The 15,212-nt window shown below is 37.2% G+C and overlaps 2 protein-coding genes across 3 annotated transcripts; one reads left to right on the top strand and one right to left on the bottom strand.

The window, feature by feature from the left end:
• Positions 1–440: 440 nt before the first annotated feature.
• On the top strand, positions 441–13,601 carry LOC125858120 (GBF-interacting protein 1-like). Of its 2 annotated transcripts, none has more exons than XM_049537804.1 (10): positions 441–817; positions 4,404–4,447; positions 4,993–5,092; positions 5,199–5,313; positions 5,694–6,319; positions 7,334–7,607; positions 8,184–8,388; positions 10,188–10,349; positions 12,014–12,475; positions 12,997–13,601. In XM_049537804.1, exons 1-10 carry the CDS (start codon positions 625–627, stop codon positions 13,288–13,290), a joined length of 2,475 nt encoding a protein of 824 aa, XP_049393761.1. In that variant the 5' UTR covers positions 441–624; the 3' UTR covers positions 13,291–13,601. The 2 variants fall into 2 exon arrangements, with proteins under 2 accessions (XP_049393761.1, XP_049393760.1); XM_049537803.1 differs by having other exon boundaries at positions 8,121–8,388.
• Positions 13,602–14,076: 475 nt separating this feature from the next.
• On the bottom strand, positions 14,077–15,132 carry LOC125858124 (chlorophyll a-b binding protein 3C, chloroplastic-like). The gene has a single exon (XM_049537809.1). It carries the CDS (start codon positions 15,063–15,065, stop codon positions 14,262–14,264), a length of 804 nt encoding a protein of 267 aa, XP_049393766.1. The 5' UTR covers positions 15,066–15,132; the 3' UTR covers positions 14,077–14,261.
• Between the last annotated feature and the right edge of the window lie 80 nt (positions 15,133–15,212).

Here is a 15,212-nt window from a genome sequence, read left to right as displayed (position 1 = left end):
AATAACGAAAAAAGATTGTTGAGGATCAATTAAAAATAATATGCTCATCTCATAAAAGTAGAGTTAATGATATTCACATCTTACCTTTTAACTAATCAACTTGTGTAATTACAATATATTTATAACTCATTTGGTTTTGAAATAAGTTATTTCAATTATTTATTTTCTAGTTATTTCATTCTTAATATGAGACAAAAATAACTAATCTCGAAACAAGTTATTTTGCAACTTTACCTTAACAAAACATAAAATAAATTCGTTCTCAAAATAAGCCCAAATTAATTATTCTTTATCCCGAACCAAAAAGTCCTTATTATTGCGATGTAATTAAGGAGAAAAAATAAAAGAAATTAGATTTCTTTTTCCAAAAAAGGAAAAAAATTTAGAAAAAAAACCAAAATTACTTCTTATTAGATATATATCTCCTCTTCGCCGCGGATTCTTTTATTCACAGTAGAGAGAGAAAGAGGAGAGAGAAAGAGCCATAACCGAGCCGTCACTGAGTGAACTCTGTGTGTTTTTTCTTCCTTCACAGCAAAAAAAAATCAACTGAAATAGATCTGAAAATCGAAAATATTTAGTGGGTTTCTCTTATTTTTTCGATTTTTACAACTTTTTTTCCCGATGACTAGCAGAGGAGGAGGAAAAAACAGTAACAATGGTGGAGGAATTGGAGTACAATCAATTCCACCAGGTTCAAGAAAGATGGTACAAAGTTTAAAGGAAATAGTTAATTGTCCTGAAGCTGAGATCTATGCTATGCTTAAAGAGTGTAACATGGACCCTAACGAAGCTGTTAATAGACTTCTTACTCAAGGTGAATTTCAAAACAGTAAACTCTTTTTAGCTTAAACTCTTATCTTTTTGGGTTCTTTTTTGTGAATTGATTTCTGGGTCTTGGGGATTTTTTGGTATGAAAAATCAAAAATTCAAATTTTCTGGTTTTAGAGTTTAGAGTAGCTTAATGAAACTGTTAATTAGCTTCTTACTTGAGGTAACCCCTTTGAATTTGAGCTCTTTTTTTGTTAATTAATTTTTGGGTTTTGGGGATATTTTGGTGTGGAAAGTACAAATTTTCTGTTTTTAGAGTGTACAAGTGACTTAATGAAACTGTCAATTAGCTTCTTACTTGAGGTTTCTTTGAGTTTAAGCTATAAAACCTTGAGACTGAGCTCTTTTTTCGTATTGGATTTCTGGGTTTTGAGGATTCTTTGGTTCTTTAGTGTTGTGGTTCGTACTCAAGGTGCCTTTAAGCTATAAGCCTTTAAAGCTCAACACTTTTTTGACAATTCTTCGTATTTAGTTTCTGGTTGTTGAGGATTTTATTGTTCCTGTAGTTTTGTGTGCATGAAAAATATAAATTTTCTGTTTTTAGAGTTTAGAGTACACTAATGAAGCTGTCAATTGGTACTTGAGGTTCCTTTGAGTTTAAGCAATAAAACCTTGAAAATGAGCTCTTTTATTGTATTTGATTTTTGGGTTTTGAGGATTTTTTGCTTCTTTAGTGTTGTGGTTCTTACTCAAGGTGCCTTTTTAAGCTATAGCCTTTAAAGCTCAACACGTTTTTGGTAAATTTTTGTAATTAATTTCTGGGTATTGAGGATTTTATTGTTCCTGTAGTTTTCTGTGCATGAAAAATATAAATTTTCTGTTTTTTAGAGTTTAGAGTATACTAATGAAGCTGTCAATTGGCTTCTTACTTGAGGTTTCTTTGAGTTTAAGCTATATAACACTTGAAACTGAGCTCTTTTATCGTATTTGATTTCTGGTTTTTGAGGATTTTTTGGTTCTTTAGTGCTAAGTTGCTCGGACTCTTCACTTTTGGTGACACACCCGTGTCGACATGAAGTAGGTGTGGGTGTAGGAACCGTACCCGATCTGGTCAACCAGTTTGGGGTACTTAGACCAAATTCGAGGGAGAAATTTTGGACAGATTCAATGATTTCTGTGTGCAAAACAAAAACTAAGGTGAAATTGAAGAAAATGAAATACCTTGTATATTTAAATTTTTATTGTCACTCTCTTTCCTTTTATCTCCTTTCCATGATTCTCCTCTTGATCAAGATTTTCTCCTAAAGTTTTCCACATAATATCTCATAACTTAGGTTTTATAACTCTATTTTTAGTTAATTGAGTTATTTTTAGCCAAACCCCCATACCCGTATCCATACATGGATCCTTATCCCCGAATCTAAAAATTTCGATCACCCGTATCCATACATGGATCCGTATCCCCGAATCTAAAAATTTAGATCATAGAGGATCTGACCTCTAGATCCGCACCCATACGGGCCATATCGAACACCTGCACCCGAGTCCGAGCAACTTAGCTGTAGTGTTGTGGTTCTTACTCAAGGTGCCTTTTTAAGCTATAAGCCTTTAAAGCTCAACACTTTTTTGGTAAATTTTTGTAATTGATTTCTGGGTATTGAGGATTTATTGTTCCTGTAGTTTTCTTTGCATGAAAAATATAAATTTTCCGTTTTTTGAGTTTAGAGTACACTAATGAAGCTGTCAATTGGCTTCTTACTTGAGGTTTCTTTGAGTTTATTTAAGCTATAAAACCTAGAAACTGAGCTCTTTTTCTTAATTGATTTCTGGGTTTTGGGGATTTTTTGGTTCTTTAATGTTGTGTGCATGCTATTTTTCAGTTTTCAGATTATGTACCGTCAATTAGATTTTTACTCAAGTTGCTTTTAAGCTATAAACGCTTAAAGCTCAACATATTTTTGGTAATTTTGTAATTGATTTCTGGGTATTAGGGATTTTTTAGTTCCTATAGTTTTGTGTGCATGAAAAATATAAAATTTCTATTTTTAGAGTTTAGAGTACCCTAATGAAGCCGTCTATTGGCTTCTTACTTGAGGTTCCATTGAGATTAAACCATAAACCCTTAAAGCTGAACTCTTTTTTGGTAAATTTTCATAATTAATTTATGGTATTGAGGGTTTTTTGGTTTTTTAGTGTTGCGTGCATGCTATTTTTCAGTTTTCAGATTATATACTGTCAATTGGCTTCTTACTCAAAGTCCATTTGAGCTATAGAACCTTGAAACTGAACTCTTTTTTTGGTTCCTTTTCATAGTTAATTTCTGGGTATTAGGTATTTTCATTCCTTGAGCCTAGGGTCCATTGGAAACACCCTCTCTACCTTCACATGGCAGGGGTAAGGCTGTGTACACACCACCCTCCCCAGACTCCACTTGTGGGGTAACACTGGGTATGTTGTTGTTGTAGGTATTTTTTGTTCCTGTTGTTTTGTGTTCCTGCAATTTTTCAGTTTCAGATTATAAAGTACACTAATGAAGCCGGACATATGCTCTTACTCAAGGTCCCTTTGAATTATGACTCCTTAAAGCTGAATTCTTTTTTTTTTTTTTGCGTAATTAATTTTTGGGTATTGGAGATCTTTTGGTACTTCAGTTTTGTGTGCATGCAATTTTTCAGTTTTCAGATTATATTGTGAAGTAAGCTCTTTTCTTTTCCAGTTACCTTTGTGTTGTTCTGGATAAGAGGATAATAATGATTATGTCAAAAATCTATGAAACAAATACTCACAGAGAGAGATAGAGAGAGACCTAGGTATGGGTTATAAGAATAAATGGATAAAGGAAAGAAAAGAAAAGAAGAATAGATTATCCCTTTTTATGCTTTGCAAATCTTTGTTTCTAACACTTGTGGTGTGTGGTCTCTGAGTTTAATGCACTATAAATTCAAGCTTTGTCTTAGCAAGAAGATTAATCTAATGGGTTGTGTATATGTGAAGTTTTCATATTTGTAATGCTTTAACTTTTCAATGTTAATTAAGATAGGAACTGAACATTTTGAAAGAGATATAAGATGTTTTGATGGTATTACAACTCCTAATCATGTCCTTAAAACCAAGTGTTTACCAAACCTTTTTGCCGGTCAAACGAGACACATGCATCTACTTGATGCCTTTGAATGAAATCATTTACTTCATAAAAACATAGGAACTAGATGTAGCTATTTGTGAGCCATTACGACTTTATACTCACCAGTCAGATGGGAGGTGGTGTTTTGATACTATTTGTAAATGCCATACCGATACGTGGAACATTATTTAGAATTTACCTTGAGATGACATAGGCTGCCTTTGGAAACAAGGTTTAAGCAAGAATCAAGTGTTGGGCTCTGAAATAGCTTCAGTTTGATTCTGCTGCTGATTTGAGCACTATTACATTGCCTAAGCTGCATAAAATTTGAATTTCTGTTGCTAATTATGTTCTCCCTATGCTTTCACTGTTTTATACCGTGATAGTTACTTGAAGTGGCATTTTTGTAGTTATCTTGCTAAAAACCTAGTTATTTTTTCCAATCTTCCCTGCTTGAATAAGTTGATATTTTTACCTCCTTCTAATTTGAAGTTTGTTAATTGACTAGATCCTTTTCATGAGGTGAAGAGCAAGCGAGAAAAGAGAAAAGAGGTTCGTAATCATTACTACAGCATAAATTCCAGAACCAATTTATTTCTGGACTTTTTGAGCTTTATATCTATATAGATGCTTTCTATATTCTTGATGCTCCAAGTTTTATTTTATTTGATTACATCGGTACAATCCCAAGGGCCCTGCATTACACTCTCCACTTGATATGTAACTATGTTTCTTCAAAGCTTAGCTTGCTTATAACTGAATCACACCCTTCAGGGTGGCCCAGTGGTTTGGGCTTGGGACTTCCATGTTGGAGGTCTCAAGTTCGAAACCCCTTGCCAGCGAAAGCAAGGGGTTTGCCTTCTGGGTCGAGCTCGTCGCACCGGGCTTGCCTAGTGTGGGTTACCTCTCCTATGTGGTTTGCGAGCTATTGCATAGGAGCGGGGGTTTTACCCTGTGCGCACCCAAATGGTAGCGGCTGCGGGTTTACCTTGTCATCAAAAAAAAAAAAAAAACTGAGTCACTGACCTTAAAAAGGTGCTTTAAGTCAAATTGCTTTTAAATATTTATATATTTACTTCTGTTCATCTTTGGTTCAGATTAAGGATCCAACTGAATCTAGGTCCTGGATCACGAGTAGCACTCCGAGCCGTGGCAGTAGGGCTGGTGGGGAACGATATGTTGGGCGTGGTGGATCAGGTATATGCATTTTAATGCACAATTTCTGAAAGAGAGATTAGGTTTGAGTTGTGTAAGTCATGTTATCTGATACTGGAATGTTTTGATTTCTAACCAACTCTGACAGAGTCTACCAAGCCCGCTCCTGCTTACAGGAAGGAGAGTGGGTCACAAACAAACAACTTCTCTTCTACCCCTCTAATTGCAGGAAGCAACACAGATAGGAGACCAACTGCCATCAGGTTAGTACTGTTGTCTTGTTAGAAGGTTTTGGTTCTTTCACTAGACAATCAGTTGCTTTCAGATTCTGTTGGTGGTTACAGTGTAATAATCCTTCGAACCCTACTGTATGGTTCATTAAGTTGTCAATGTCTCTATTCCACTAGAGAGAAGTTCTTATCATACTCGAGCTGTAATTGAAAAACCAAATTTAGCTAGCAGTAACTATCTGTGATTGCCGAATCAAATTACTAAGTTGAATATACTCATCAACAACAAAAAAAAAAAACAGGCATGTTAAATTATTCAGGGATTGCGTGTATTCAGGAATTGCATGTCTTCATATGTGGAGATGTTTGACTTATTTTTAAATTTTCTTTTTTATGCTTGAATGGTGTTGCAGTTATGCTACTGGAAATGACAGTAAAAGATTGGCACCAGCTGCAGTTGATGGTCATTCAGCTGCTTCACAGCCCTCTTCTGGATATCAACCTACTTGGGGCGGGGTGCCAGGCCAAGTATCAATGGCTGATATTGTGAAGATGGGTAGGCCACAGAGTAAAGTGCCTAGTGTACCCAAAATATCTGACCGTACTGTTGGTGTCAACCAAAACCATGAACAGGCACCACCTCCTTATGGCGCATCACATAGTAATATGCAGTTTTCTGATGATTATTCGACGGTTCCTGAGGTACATCAGGAACCAAGGGATTATTCATCTCAGAATCTTTCTGCAAATGATGAATGGCCTTCAATTGAGCAGCCATCAGCTGCTATCCAACCTGCTGTCTCGGAGCCTCCCACTAATTCTGTGCTTCATCCTGATCCGTCTAACATGTCTTTTGACAGAGTTGATCATCAAACTCAGATGGATGAGTCTCAAGAGGCAGATGAAAGTGCTAATGAAGATCTTGATAGTTCTCTTTCCAGTAGAAAGTTGCAGGAGGATAATGCTGATGGTACTTCTCTGTATGACAATGACCCCTACAGATATCAGCACCAGAATCACACTTTTGACCATCCACAAGGTGAATATATGTGGAAGTCTTGGTTTGGCATGCAATATGCATATCATTGGATATATTTATCTTTGTTTTAGTTTAACAAAGGTGGTATTGGTTGGCGTTTTAGGATTGAGGCTCTGGAATTGATTTGGCGCATCTTTAGTTTCTCTTAACTCAATCCTCTCTGTTGTATCTCCCTCTACCTTATTATTTTATTATGGCATGTTAGGAGTAGATCTTGACTTTTTTGTTTTAAGAATGCAGTTGTGTGACATCCTGGGATCATCAGATCTATTTTATGGCTGATTCTCCCTCTATCTGATCTTATCATTAGATGTCAGCCTTTTAATTTGCAGAAATTGAAGATGGATTAAGTAGAAAGCGCTAAAATGTTAAATCTTAACTGTGTGCCAATCTTAGTGTACTAGCATCTGTATCTCATCCTTACTTCGTGTTAGTCGGTTCGTATGTCTACTTCCGATGGATATTTAGCATATCAGAAACCTAAATGTTTTGGATTACTGGTTTCCTTCTAAACATCTTCAACTTTTGTTTGTTTCGACACAATGTTCCTGCCAAATTGCTTTTATGAGGATCTTCCTGAGTAGATGTGGCTCCTGTCTCCTCTAAACACACATTTGCAGTCTCCCGCCTCCCTTCTTCTCTTTAGTGCTTCCTTTTTTCTCTTCAATATAAAAAAATTCCATCTTCCAACCTACATATCCCAATTCCCAGCATAGCTACAACTTTATGGGGTGTTTGGCATGCATGGCTGAGCTGCTTAGGATGCATTTCCTCCTGCATCTTTGTTTAGTTCTTAAAGAAAAAGACGCAGGATCTGAAGGAATGAATATTTGAACTTGAGAGTACCTGTGCCTACTTAGATTTATCAAGAAAAGTAGCAATCTCTAGTAAGCTGTTGCAACTAGCACTTTTTAAGTAAACATTTATTCCTTGGTTCAACTGTAGTTTTGCTTTTCAAAATCTTAAAGTACTACCCTCTCGTTTTTATAAGAATGTTATTTTATCTCGTGGCAGTTGAAGATGTTAATGTCTCAGTTTCATCAGTTGCCTCGAACTTGCAACAACTAAATGTAAAGGATGCAGCGGGTTTGCCATCTGATGGGGATAGTCCATCTGTTGTGATTCCTGACCATCTTCAAGTTCAAACAGCTGACTGCTCACACCTAAGTTTTGGTAGCTTTGGTGGTGTGTCCTTTTCTGGATCACTGGCCTCTGCCCCCGTGAAAACTAGCTTGGAAGATGCATCCAGAGATGCAGATAGTTCTTCAGTTGGGCACTTGGGCACCAGGTTTACCTTCTTTTAAGTTGATTATTTCCTTAGTTTGCTGAGTTGCTAAATTAATTATTTGCATATATTGCAGAAGTTGTGTGTTTATGATATGCTAATTGAGAACTCTTGTCAACTCTTTCTCTACGTGGACAATGATGTTAAAAAGTTCTTCAATCATTTATTTTGTCATATAGGTTTTGTCTTCTTTATCGGTTCCTTATACATTTTTCTCATTTTATAAATAAATGACATCAATTGAGTATCCTTGCATCAATGTTGTCTTGTTTTTCTAATTGGGTTTTCAAGAATTGTTCCATATTTTGGTCAACCAAATAGTAATATTAGCTTGCAACTCTTTTCCATTAATGAAATCTTTGTTTGGTGCACTAAAATGATGATGATGTAGTAAACAATGCTCTCTTTGTCATTATGTAAAACTTGCATGCCAATAATTTTTTTTGAAGGAGAGGTCTTCTATGCAAAGCAATGGGGAAATGCTAGTCTTTAATTGTAAACTTGCATATTTTACAGGGCTGCTGAATACTATGGTGATGATACTCTCAGAAATGAGGCTGATAGTAATTTATTCCACAGAAATAATGCAAATCCTGGAAATTATGAACTGCCAGCAGCTTCACAACCAGAATCTCTGAAAGCAGAAACTAGTGATGGGCATTACTCATATCCGTCCTCTGCTGCTGGCTATTCATACGAAAGTGCTCAACAATTGAATGCAGCGTTTAGTCAGCCACAGACGAGTTCTCATATGCAAAATCTTGCTTCTTTCTCAAATGAGACGGTAAGAATTTTTTTCTGCCTTTTGTTCAGGATATCAAATGGTTTCATATACTCTCCTTGGGATGCACTTCCTGTTAGTTTTGACCAAATGTTAAAACTTTGATAAAATTATGTTTTCCCAAGTTTGAAGATGACTTCAGTGTAAGTGTATATGCATGAGACAAGGAAATGCTGCAGCAGGAGTTGCAGAACTGGTAATTGCTATACTGTTATGGGTTGTTTGGTATAGGGGATGGGATGGAAAAGTTATCCCACCATATATATGGGATAACTTATCCCATCATTCTAGTACCAATGGGGGGATAATTAATCCCGGGACTAACCAATACCCCTAACCAAACATAGTATAAAATAATCCTGCATTTTATCCCGGAATTATTATTCCTTTTCTCTCATACCAAATGACCCCTTAATTTTTGAGTTATATGAGTGGTATCGAGACACGGGATGGCTGCAGTGCGAGTTGCAGAGTTTGTAGTTGCTATTTTGTATATTTGAGTGATGAGTGGCATTTAATATGGAGCTTAGTTGGTTTTGTATTCTGCCACTATCTGATTGTGTAGGCTTTCTTTTCCAGTGGTGGGATGGATATACAAGGAAAGGTTTGGCATGGTTCTAGGGACCTCTTTTGGTTAGGTGTTCAATTGTGCTTGAGAGCTCTGTTATATATTCCACATTAGAAGAAAAAACAGAACTTTTGAAAGTCATAGGCAATACTTCTCTTTTACTCGGGTTTAGACCATTTCATTATATTTATATATATCAAAGTAATGCATTTAGGTCTTTTGCACATTAAAAGGAAAAGAAAAAATTTCACTAGTCACTGGCTTACTTCTTTTGAACTTTAGCTTTGTAATTAAATAATATTCAAGAACTTTAGCTTTCGAGGAAAAGAGTCCTTTAGTCCTTGCAAGTTTTCTTTACTGCATAGACGCTCTCATTTCTTTGGTTCCTTTGCTAATGGGGAAACAGCTTGTAATAGCAGTGCTTAATTCTGTTTAATCTCTATTTAAAGTGCTCAACACAATATGCTGGTTGCGAGCTTGTAACTAATAAGATATGTGTGTATTGTGTAGCCACTCGACATGGCATGTTTTGCTATTTTCACAAATTGGCTAGTCTTTTAATAATAAAGAGAACTTTTGAATAGGTTGTGAAACAAATAAGAGGTTCCTTTTGTTGGTGTGTAGGCTACTTGAAATAGCTTATGGAAATTTTCCTAATTACTGGATTCCTTATTATAACATGGTATTTCTCATATATTTGAAACATATCTAGTTTTCCATTTTAAAAAAACATTTCATGTTATAGCCTAGAAATATTCTAACATATAATAGCATTAATTCACGTGACCCTATTTTATTATGAGTCCAGCGTAGCTAAACTATTTGCGAACTTTGTATAGAAGAGTAAGTGCCTGCTTGGTGCTCTATCTTGAATAATATCTTATCCAATAATAAACTTCCAAGTAGCTAAACATATGTAATGCCCCAACAACAAAGAAGCATGGAAAAAAAGGGCAGCCCGGTGTTCAAAACATCACACGTTGGAAGGGGCGCTACTCAATGCGTGTGATGTAGACAACCTACCCTAATGCAAGCATTAGTAGTTGCTTCCACTTCTCAAACCTGTGACCTATAGGTCACACAGAGACAGCTTCAATAAAGAAGCATGTCACTAGTCAATTTTTTTAAAAAAACTACAGAAGCATGCCAACCTGATCCGAGTTACCATTATTTGCTAGAGCATAATATCCATGTTTTACCTAATTTTCTCTCTTGCTATTTTTTGTTCGAGTAGGTCTACACAAATTCTTTGCAGAGTGAAATGTTGGCTGCTAACGTTCATCCTGGTCGAGAGTCTGAGCTTTCATATTCTCCTTTCTCAACAACACAAGCAATGCCCACAAAATATGGCAACGCAGTTTCATCAATCAGTGGTTCAGCAATTTCTATGCCTGAGGTAATGTTTCTGCTGGAATCTAATCAATATTGCACATATCTTTCTATCCTAGCTTCAGCTGTAGTGTTGGTACCTTTACCCGCAGACATATTGACCTTAACTAGGATTATTTTATATTGAATGAGGGAAAAAATTGACCATTTTGATTTTAGTTAAAATGTACAAGTGATTATGCTTGTTGATTTCCAGGCAGATGAGATGAGTTTGAACAGTAAGGGTCTAGCTAAAAGCTGGTTGTATTGTTTTTTCCCTGATGAAGTAAATTGCTCATAAACGAGAAGATGATTATTGTGTAACACTTTGGAGTAAAATTATGAATCTTGAGGCTTTTCACATTAGAGTCATGCTATATTTTGTTTGGCGCCAAGGATATCCTTCTAGCATATGTATCTTGCGGTGTTTCCCCCCTGATTTTTTCAATCAACTTAAATGTATCAACAAAAGGAGGGAATATTTATACCCTTCGGGGTGGCCTAGTGGTTTGAGCTTGAGACTTCCATGTTGGAGGTCTGAAGTTCGAAACCTCTTGCCAGCGAAAGCAAGGGGTTTGTCCTTTGGGTCGAGCTCGTCGCACCAGGCTTGCCTAGTGCGGGTTACCTCTCCTATGTGGTTTGCGAGTTATTGCATAGGAGCGAGGTTTTACCCTGTGCGCTTAGCGGCTGCGGGTTTCCCTTGTCATAAAAAAAAAAGAAAAAGGAGGGAATATTTATGAAGTTATAAAATTAACTTTAATAAAATAAATGAAGTGATGAAATAAATTGTTGGAATTTGTTATCTCTTAAAGTCCCAACATACATTGTGTATTTTGAAATTCCCCTCTAGTGCATGTCAATATTCATTCTTGAACAAAATCGTATCTGCAACAAACACCCTCTTTCCGACTTTCCCTGAAAGAGTTATTGGTCATGGCTTTTCTTGGAGTACTTTGAATGCTAAATTCGTGGCAATCAAGTATAACTGGTGGAAGGAGGGAAGAGAGAAGCGCAGTGTTATTTAGTTAAACGAGGCTGGAGTTGGTTTTTAACATTCTCGTAAGTATTAAGTCTGGTACTCAGAAGTACACTTTTGTTTTCTGAATGAAGCTTTTCGTTTGGATTGTTCTGATCGTCCCAAAAGCAAATAAAGTTATAGGTTTAAGTGGTTAAAAGGTTCAACATTTTATACAAATATTGATCACAGTTCACACATATCTTAAATGTGGTTCCTCTAAGTGACGTGTTGCTTTAGTTTGATCGGTGATTCATATTCTGGCCAGTGTGCTGTCTATCACAACTCTATGTAATATGAATTGGTGACTTGAGACGGGGAAAGCATTATACATCCTATTTTCCCCCTTTTAAAGTTGGTGCAATAATTTTTCTCCCTTCTCTTGTTTTTATGGTGTAATAGTTGACTGTGTCCTCTTCTATCTTTTGTGTAATGCACTCAAGTGCTCATTATTTCGTTGTTGTTATTGCCCCCCATATCTGTATCTCCCCCTTTTCAAACTGTTTGGAATGCCTTATTTAAGCCAAGGGTCTATTGGAAACAACCTCTCTATCTCTACTAGTTCTACAAGATAGGGGTAAGGTTTGCGTACACTCTATCTTCCCCAGACCCCACTTGTGGGATTACACTAGGTATGTCGTCGTTGTAATAGTTGACAGTGTTAGTGTTTCCTGCAGGCTATGAAGACGGTTGACTTTTCATCAGCACAGCCTACTCAGCAGATGCTTTCTGGAAATAGTGTCGCCACAGGACCTGGCGTACCACAACATCTAACTGTACACCAATATTCTCAACAAGCTGTTCCTATTGCACCATTTGGCAACATGATTAGTTATCCCTTTGTGCATCAGAACTATTCATATATGCCATCTGCATTCCAACAAGCATATCCTGGTAATAGCAGTTACCATCAGTCGCTTGCAGCAATGCTCCCCCAATATAAGAATACCGTTTCTGCCAGCAGCTTGCCTCAGTCTGCCGCTATTCCTTCTGGATATGGTGCTTTTGGAAATACTACAAATATCCCTGGGAACTTCCCAATCAACCCCCCTGCTGCTCCATCTGGTACTAACTTAAGTTACGATGATGTATTAAGTGCTCAGTTCAAGGATACCAATCATTTGATGTCTCTTCAGCAGGTAACCTGTTATTTTTGTGAGCACAAGTATTCCTACTGAACTCTCTCTCCAAGAAATTGCTTGTCATGACTCATCATAATGCCTCAGGGGTAGCAAAATCAGCCCATGTGAACATGATCCCCTCAACCCGTTCTCCATTTATTAGTTCAGCCCATTTTAGTTCCACCCGTTTCAGCCTATTTACAAATTGGGCTGATATGTAGCCCAAGTTGATCGATAGAAACTGTGTCAAAAATATTTTCAAAAATACATTTTTTTGTTGGTTATGTTATATAAAAACATTCACTTTTAATTCCATTTCAGCGCAAGTAATTTTTGGGCGGGTCATGATCCACTTTTTAGCCTATTCACCCCATTTGACGCCTCTAGCTTCTGTTTTTGTTTGGTCAATTGAATTTATCAATCTCCACCTCGGTGGTTGGCGCAGCACATCAGAAATGCTCTGTAATTTCAATTTGTCATTGACTTTATCTGGCATGCCCTTTACTTTATTTGACACTCCTGTTTCCGTCCTCTTTCAGAATGAGAACTCAGCTTTGTGGCTTCATGGACCTGGTTCAAGAACAATGTCAGCTGTTCCCGCCAACACGTATTATGGCTTTCAGGGACAGAATCAGCAAACAGGCGGATTTAGGCAAGGCCAACAGCCATCACAGAGCTATGGATCTTTGGGGGGATACCCTCATTTCTACAACTCTCAGGCTGGTATCTCGTTGGACCAACAACAGCAACAAAACCTTCGAGATGGATCATTGTCTGGTTCACAAGGCCAGCCAAAGCAGTCTCAACAACAGTTATGGCAAAACGGCTACTAAATCTTACTGCCTCCCTTGTTTTTCTTTTTCTTTTTTTTGGGGTCTTGTAATGAGTGTGAAAGTGGCCTTTCGAGCTATTTCTGTTGAAATAACCCTCGTTCACGATCCCTGAAGAAACTTGACTGGCTGCTGCCCTGTGCCATGAGTCTGTACTTTTACGTGTTTTATCTCAGTTAAATGTGACGTAGGTAATGTCTGAGCTAACACAGTGCTCTAGGCGTCTCGTCTGTGTTTTCTTTTAGCTCTTGTTTAACATGGTTAACCCTCCTTTTCGTCGTTCTTAATCTATAGTTATTAGTGTTATGTTTCCCAATAGTAATCTATTGCATTACAATCCCACATTCTACTTTCATGTCCAGTCTCTCACATAATGTTTTGAAATATTGGTAAGTATCATGTGGTTATTCTAATTTTGTGCATATACTACTTACCAAATCTGTCAACAACAGAGGCGTTTTTTCGCTTCTTGGCTGCGGGTTTATTTGAACTGATAATTTTCAATACAAAGTAGGTATATTTTTAAAATTTATAATGATTTTAATTTTACAAATGAGTTTAGTGTTAAGAACTTACTGATAGAACATTTTAAATTTTGAAATCGTCTAGTTAGGAGTTCAAGTTTTTTTAGGGAAAACATAATTAACCTGTTATCACAGGTTGAATTCCATTTATGATGCATTTTTTAAAATTTGTTTATATCGATGTATATAACTTACAGAGATATATTTAAGATGAAAATTGTAACTATGATATTAAAAATTGCTTGTGCAAGAAAAAATATATATGAAAAGATAACTTGTTCTTCATTAATTACTCCAAACCAATTTACACCACATTACAATAATCTTGTACTGAACCCATAACCCAGAATGCTTTAAAAAACTGACCCCTTCTATAGATTCATCTCTCACAAAGCTAAAAACTCATAATCTCACACTAACTGGAGATTTGAGATCAACATTTTGTTAAGCTCACTTTCCGGGAACAAAGTTTGTGGCAAAGGCCCAAGCGTTGTTGTTAACTGGGTCAGCAAGGTGGTCGGCAAGGTTCTCCAATGGACCCTTTCCGGTAACAATAGCTTGGACAAAGAATCCAAACATGGAGAACATAGCAAGTCTGCCATTCTTGATTTCCTTAACCTTGAGCTCAGCAAAAGCCTCTGGGTCATCAGCAAGGCCCAATGGGTCAAAGCTACCACCAGGGTAAAGTGGGTCAATAACCTCACCAAGAGGCCCACCAGCAATACGGTAACCCTCAACGGCTCCCATCAACACAACTTGGCAAGCCCAGATAGCCAAGATACTTTGTGCATGGACCAAACTTGGGTTGCCCAAGTAGTCAAGTCCACCCTCACTGAAAATTTGGGATCCAGCCTTGAACCATACAGCTTCGCCAAACTTGACACCATTACGGGCCAAAAGCTCAGGGAAGACACATCCAAGAGCACCAAGCATGGCCCATCTGCAGTGGATCACCTCAAGCTCACGGTTCTTAGCGAATGTTTCAGGGTCAGCTGAAAGTCCAGCAGTGTCCCATCCGTAGTCACCAGGAAACTCACCAGTCAAGTAGCTTGGGGCTTCACCAGAGAATGGGCCCAAGTACTTAACACGGTCAGGACCATACCATGGGCTACCAGAGGAGGCAGGCTTGGCCTTGGCAGCACTCTTCCTCATGGTAATTCTCCCATTTCCGGTGATTTCAGAAGAAGATGGTGAGAGTTTTACCGCCTTACCGGCGAAAGTAGAGGAAGAAAGAGCCATGGATGAAGCAGCCATGATTTAATATTAATAAAAAGAAATGAAGTGTAATTTGATGGTTGTTGTGTGATGATTTATGTTCAATTGTGATTAATAACACTATATATAGGAGGGAGGGAATGTGGTTGGTTCTTATCTTATGATATCTCTATCTACAATTTCATT

Source organism: Solanum stenotomum, chromosome 3 (assembly GCF_019186545.1).
Source record: "Solanum stenotomum isolate F172 chromosome 3, ASM1918654v1, whole genome shotgun sequence".
NCBI lineage: Eukaryota > Viridiplantae > Streptophyta > Magnoliopsida > Solanales > Solanaceae > Solanum > Solanum stenotomum.
The sequence above is the reverse complement of the archived record's forward strand: the minus strand, read 5'-3'. Positions and strand labels throughout refer to the sequence as shown.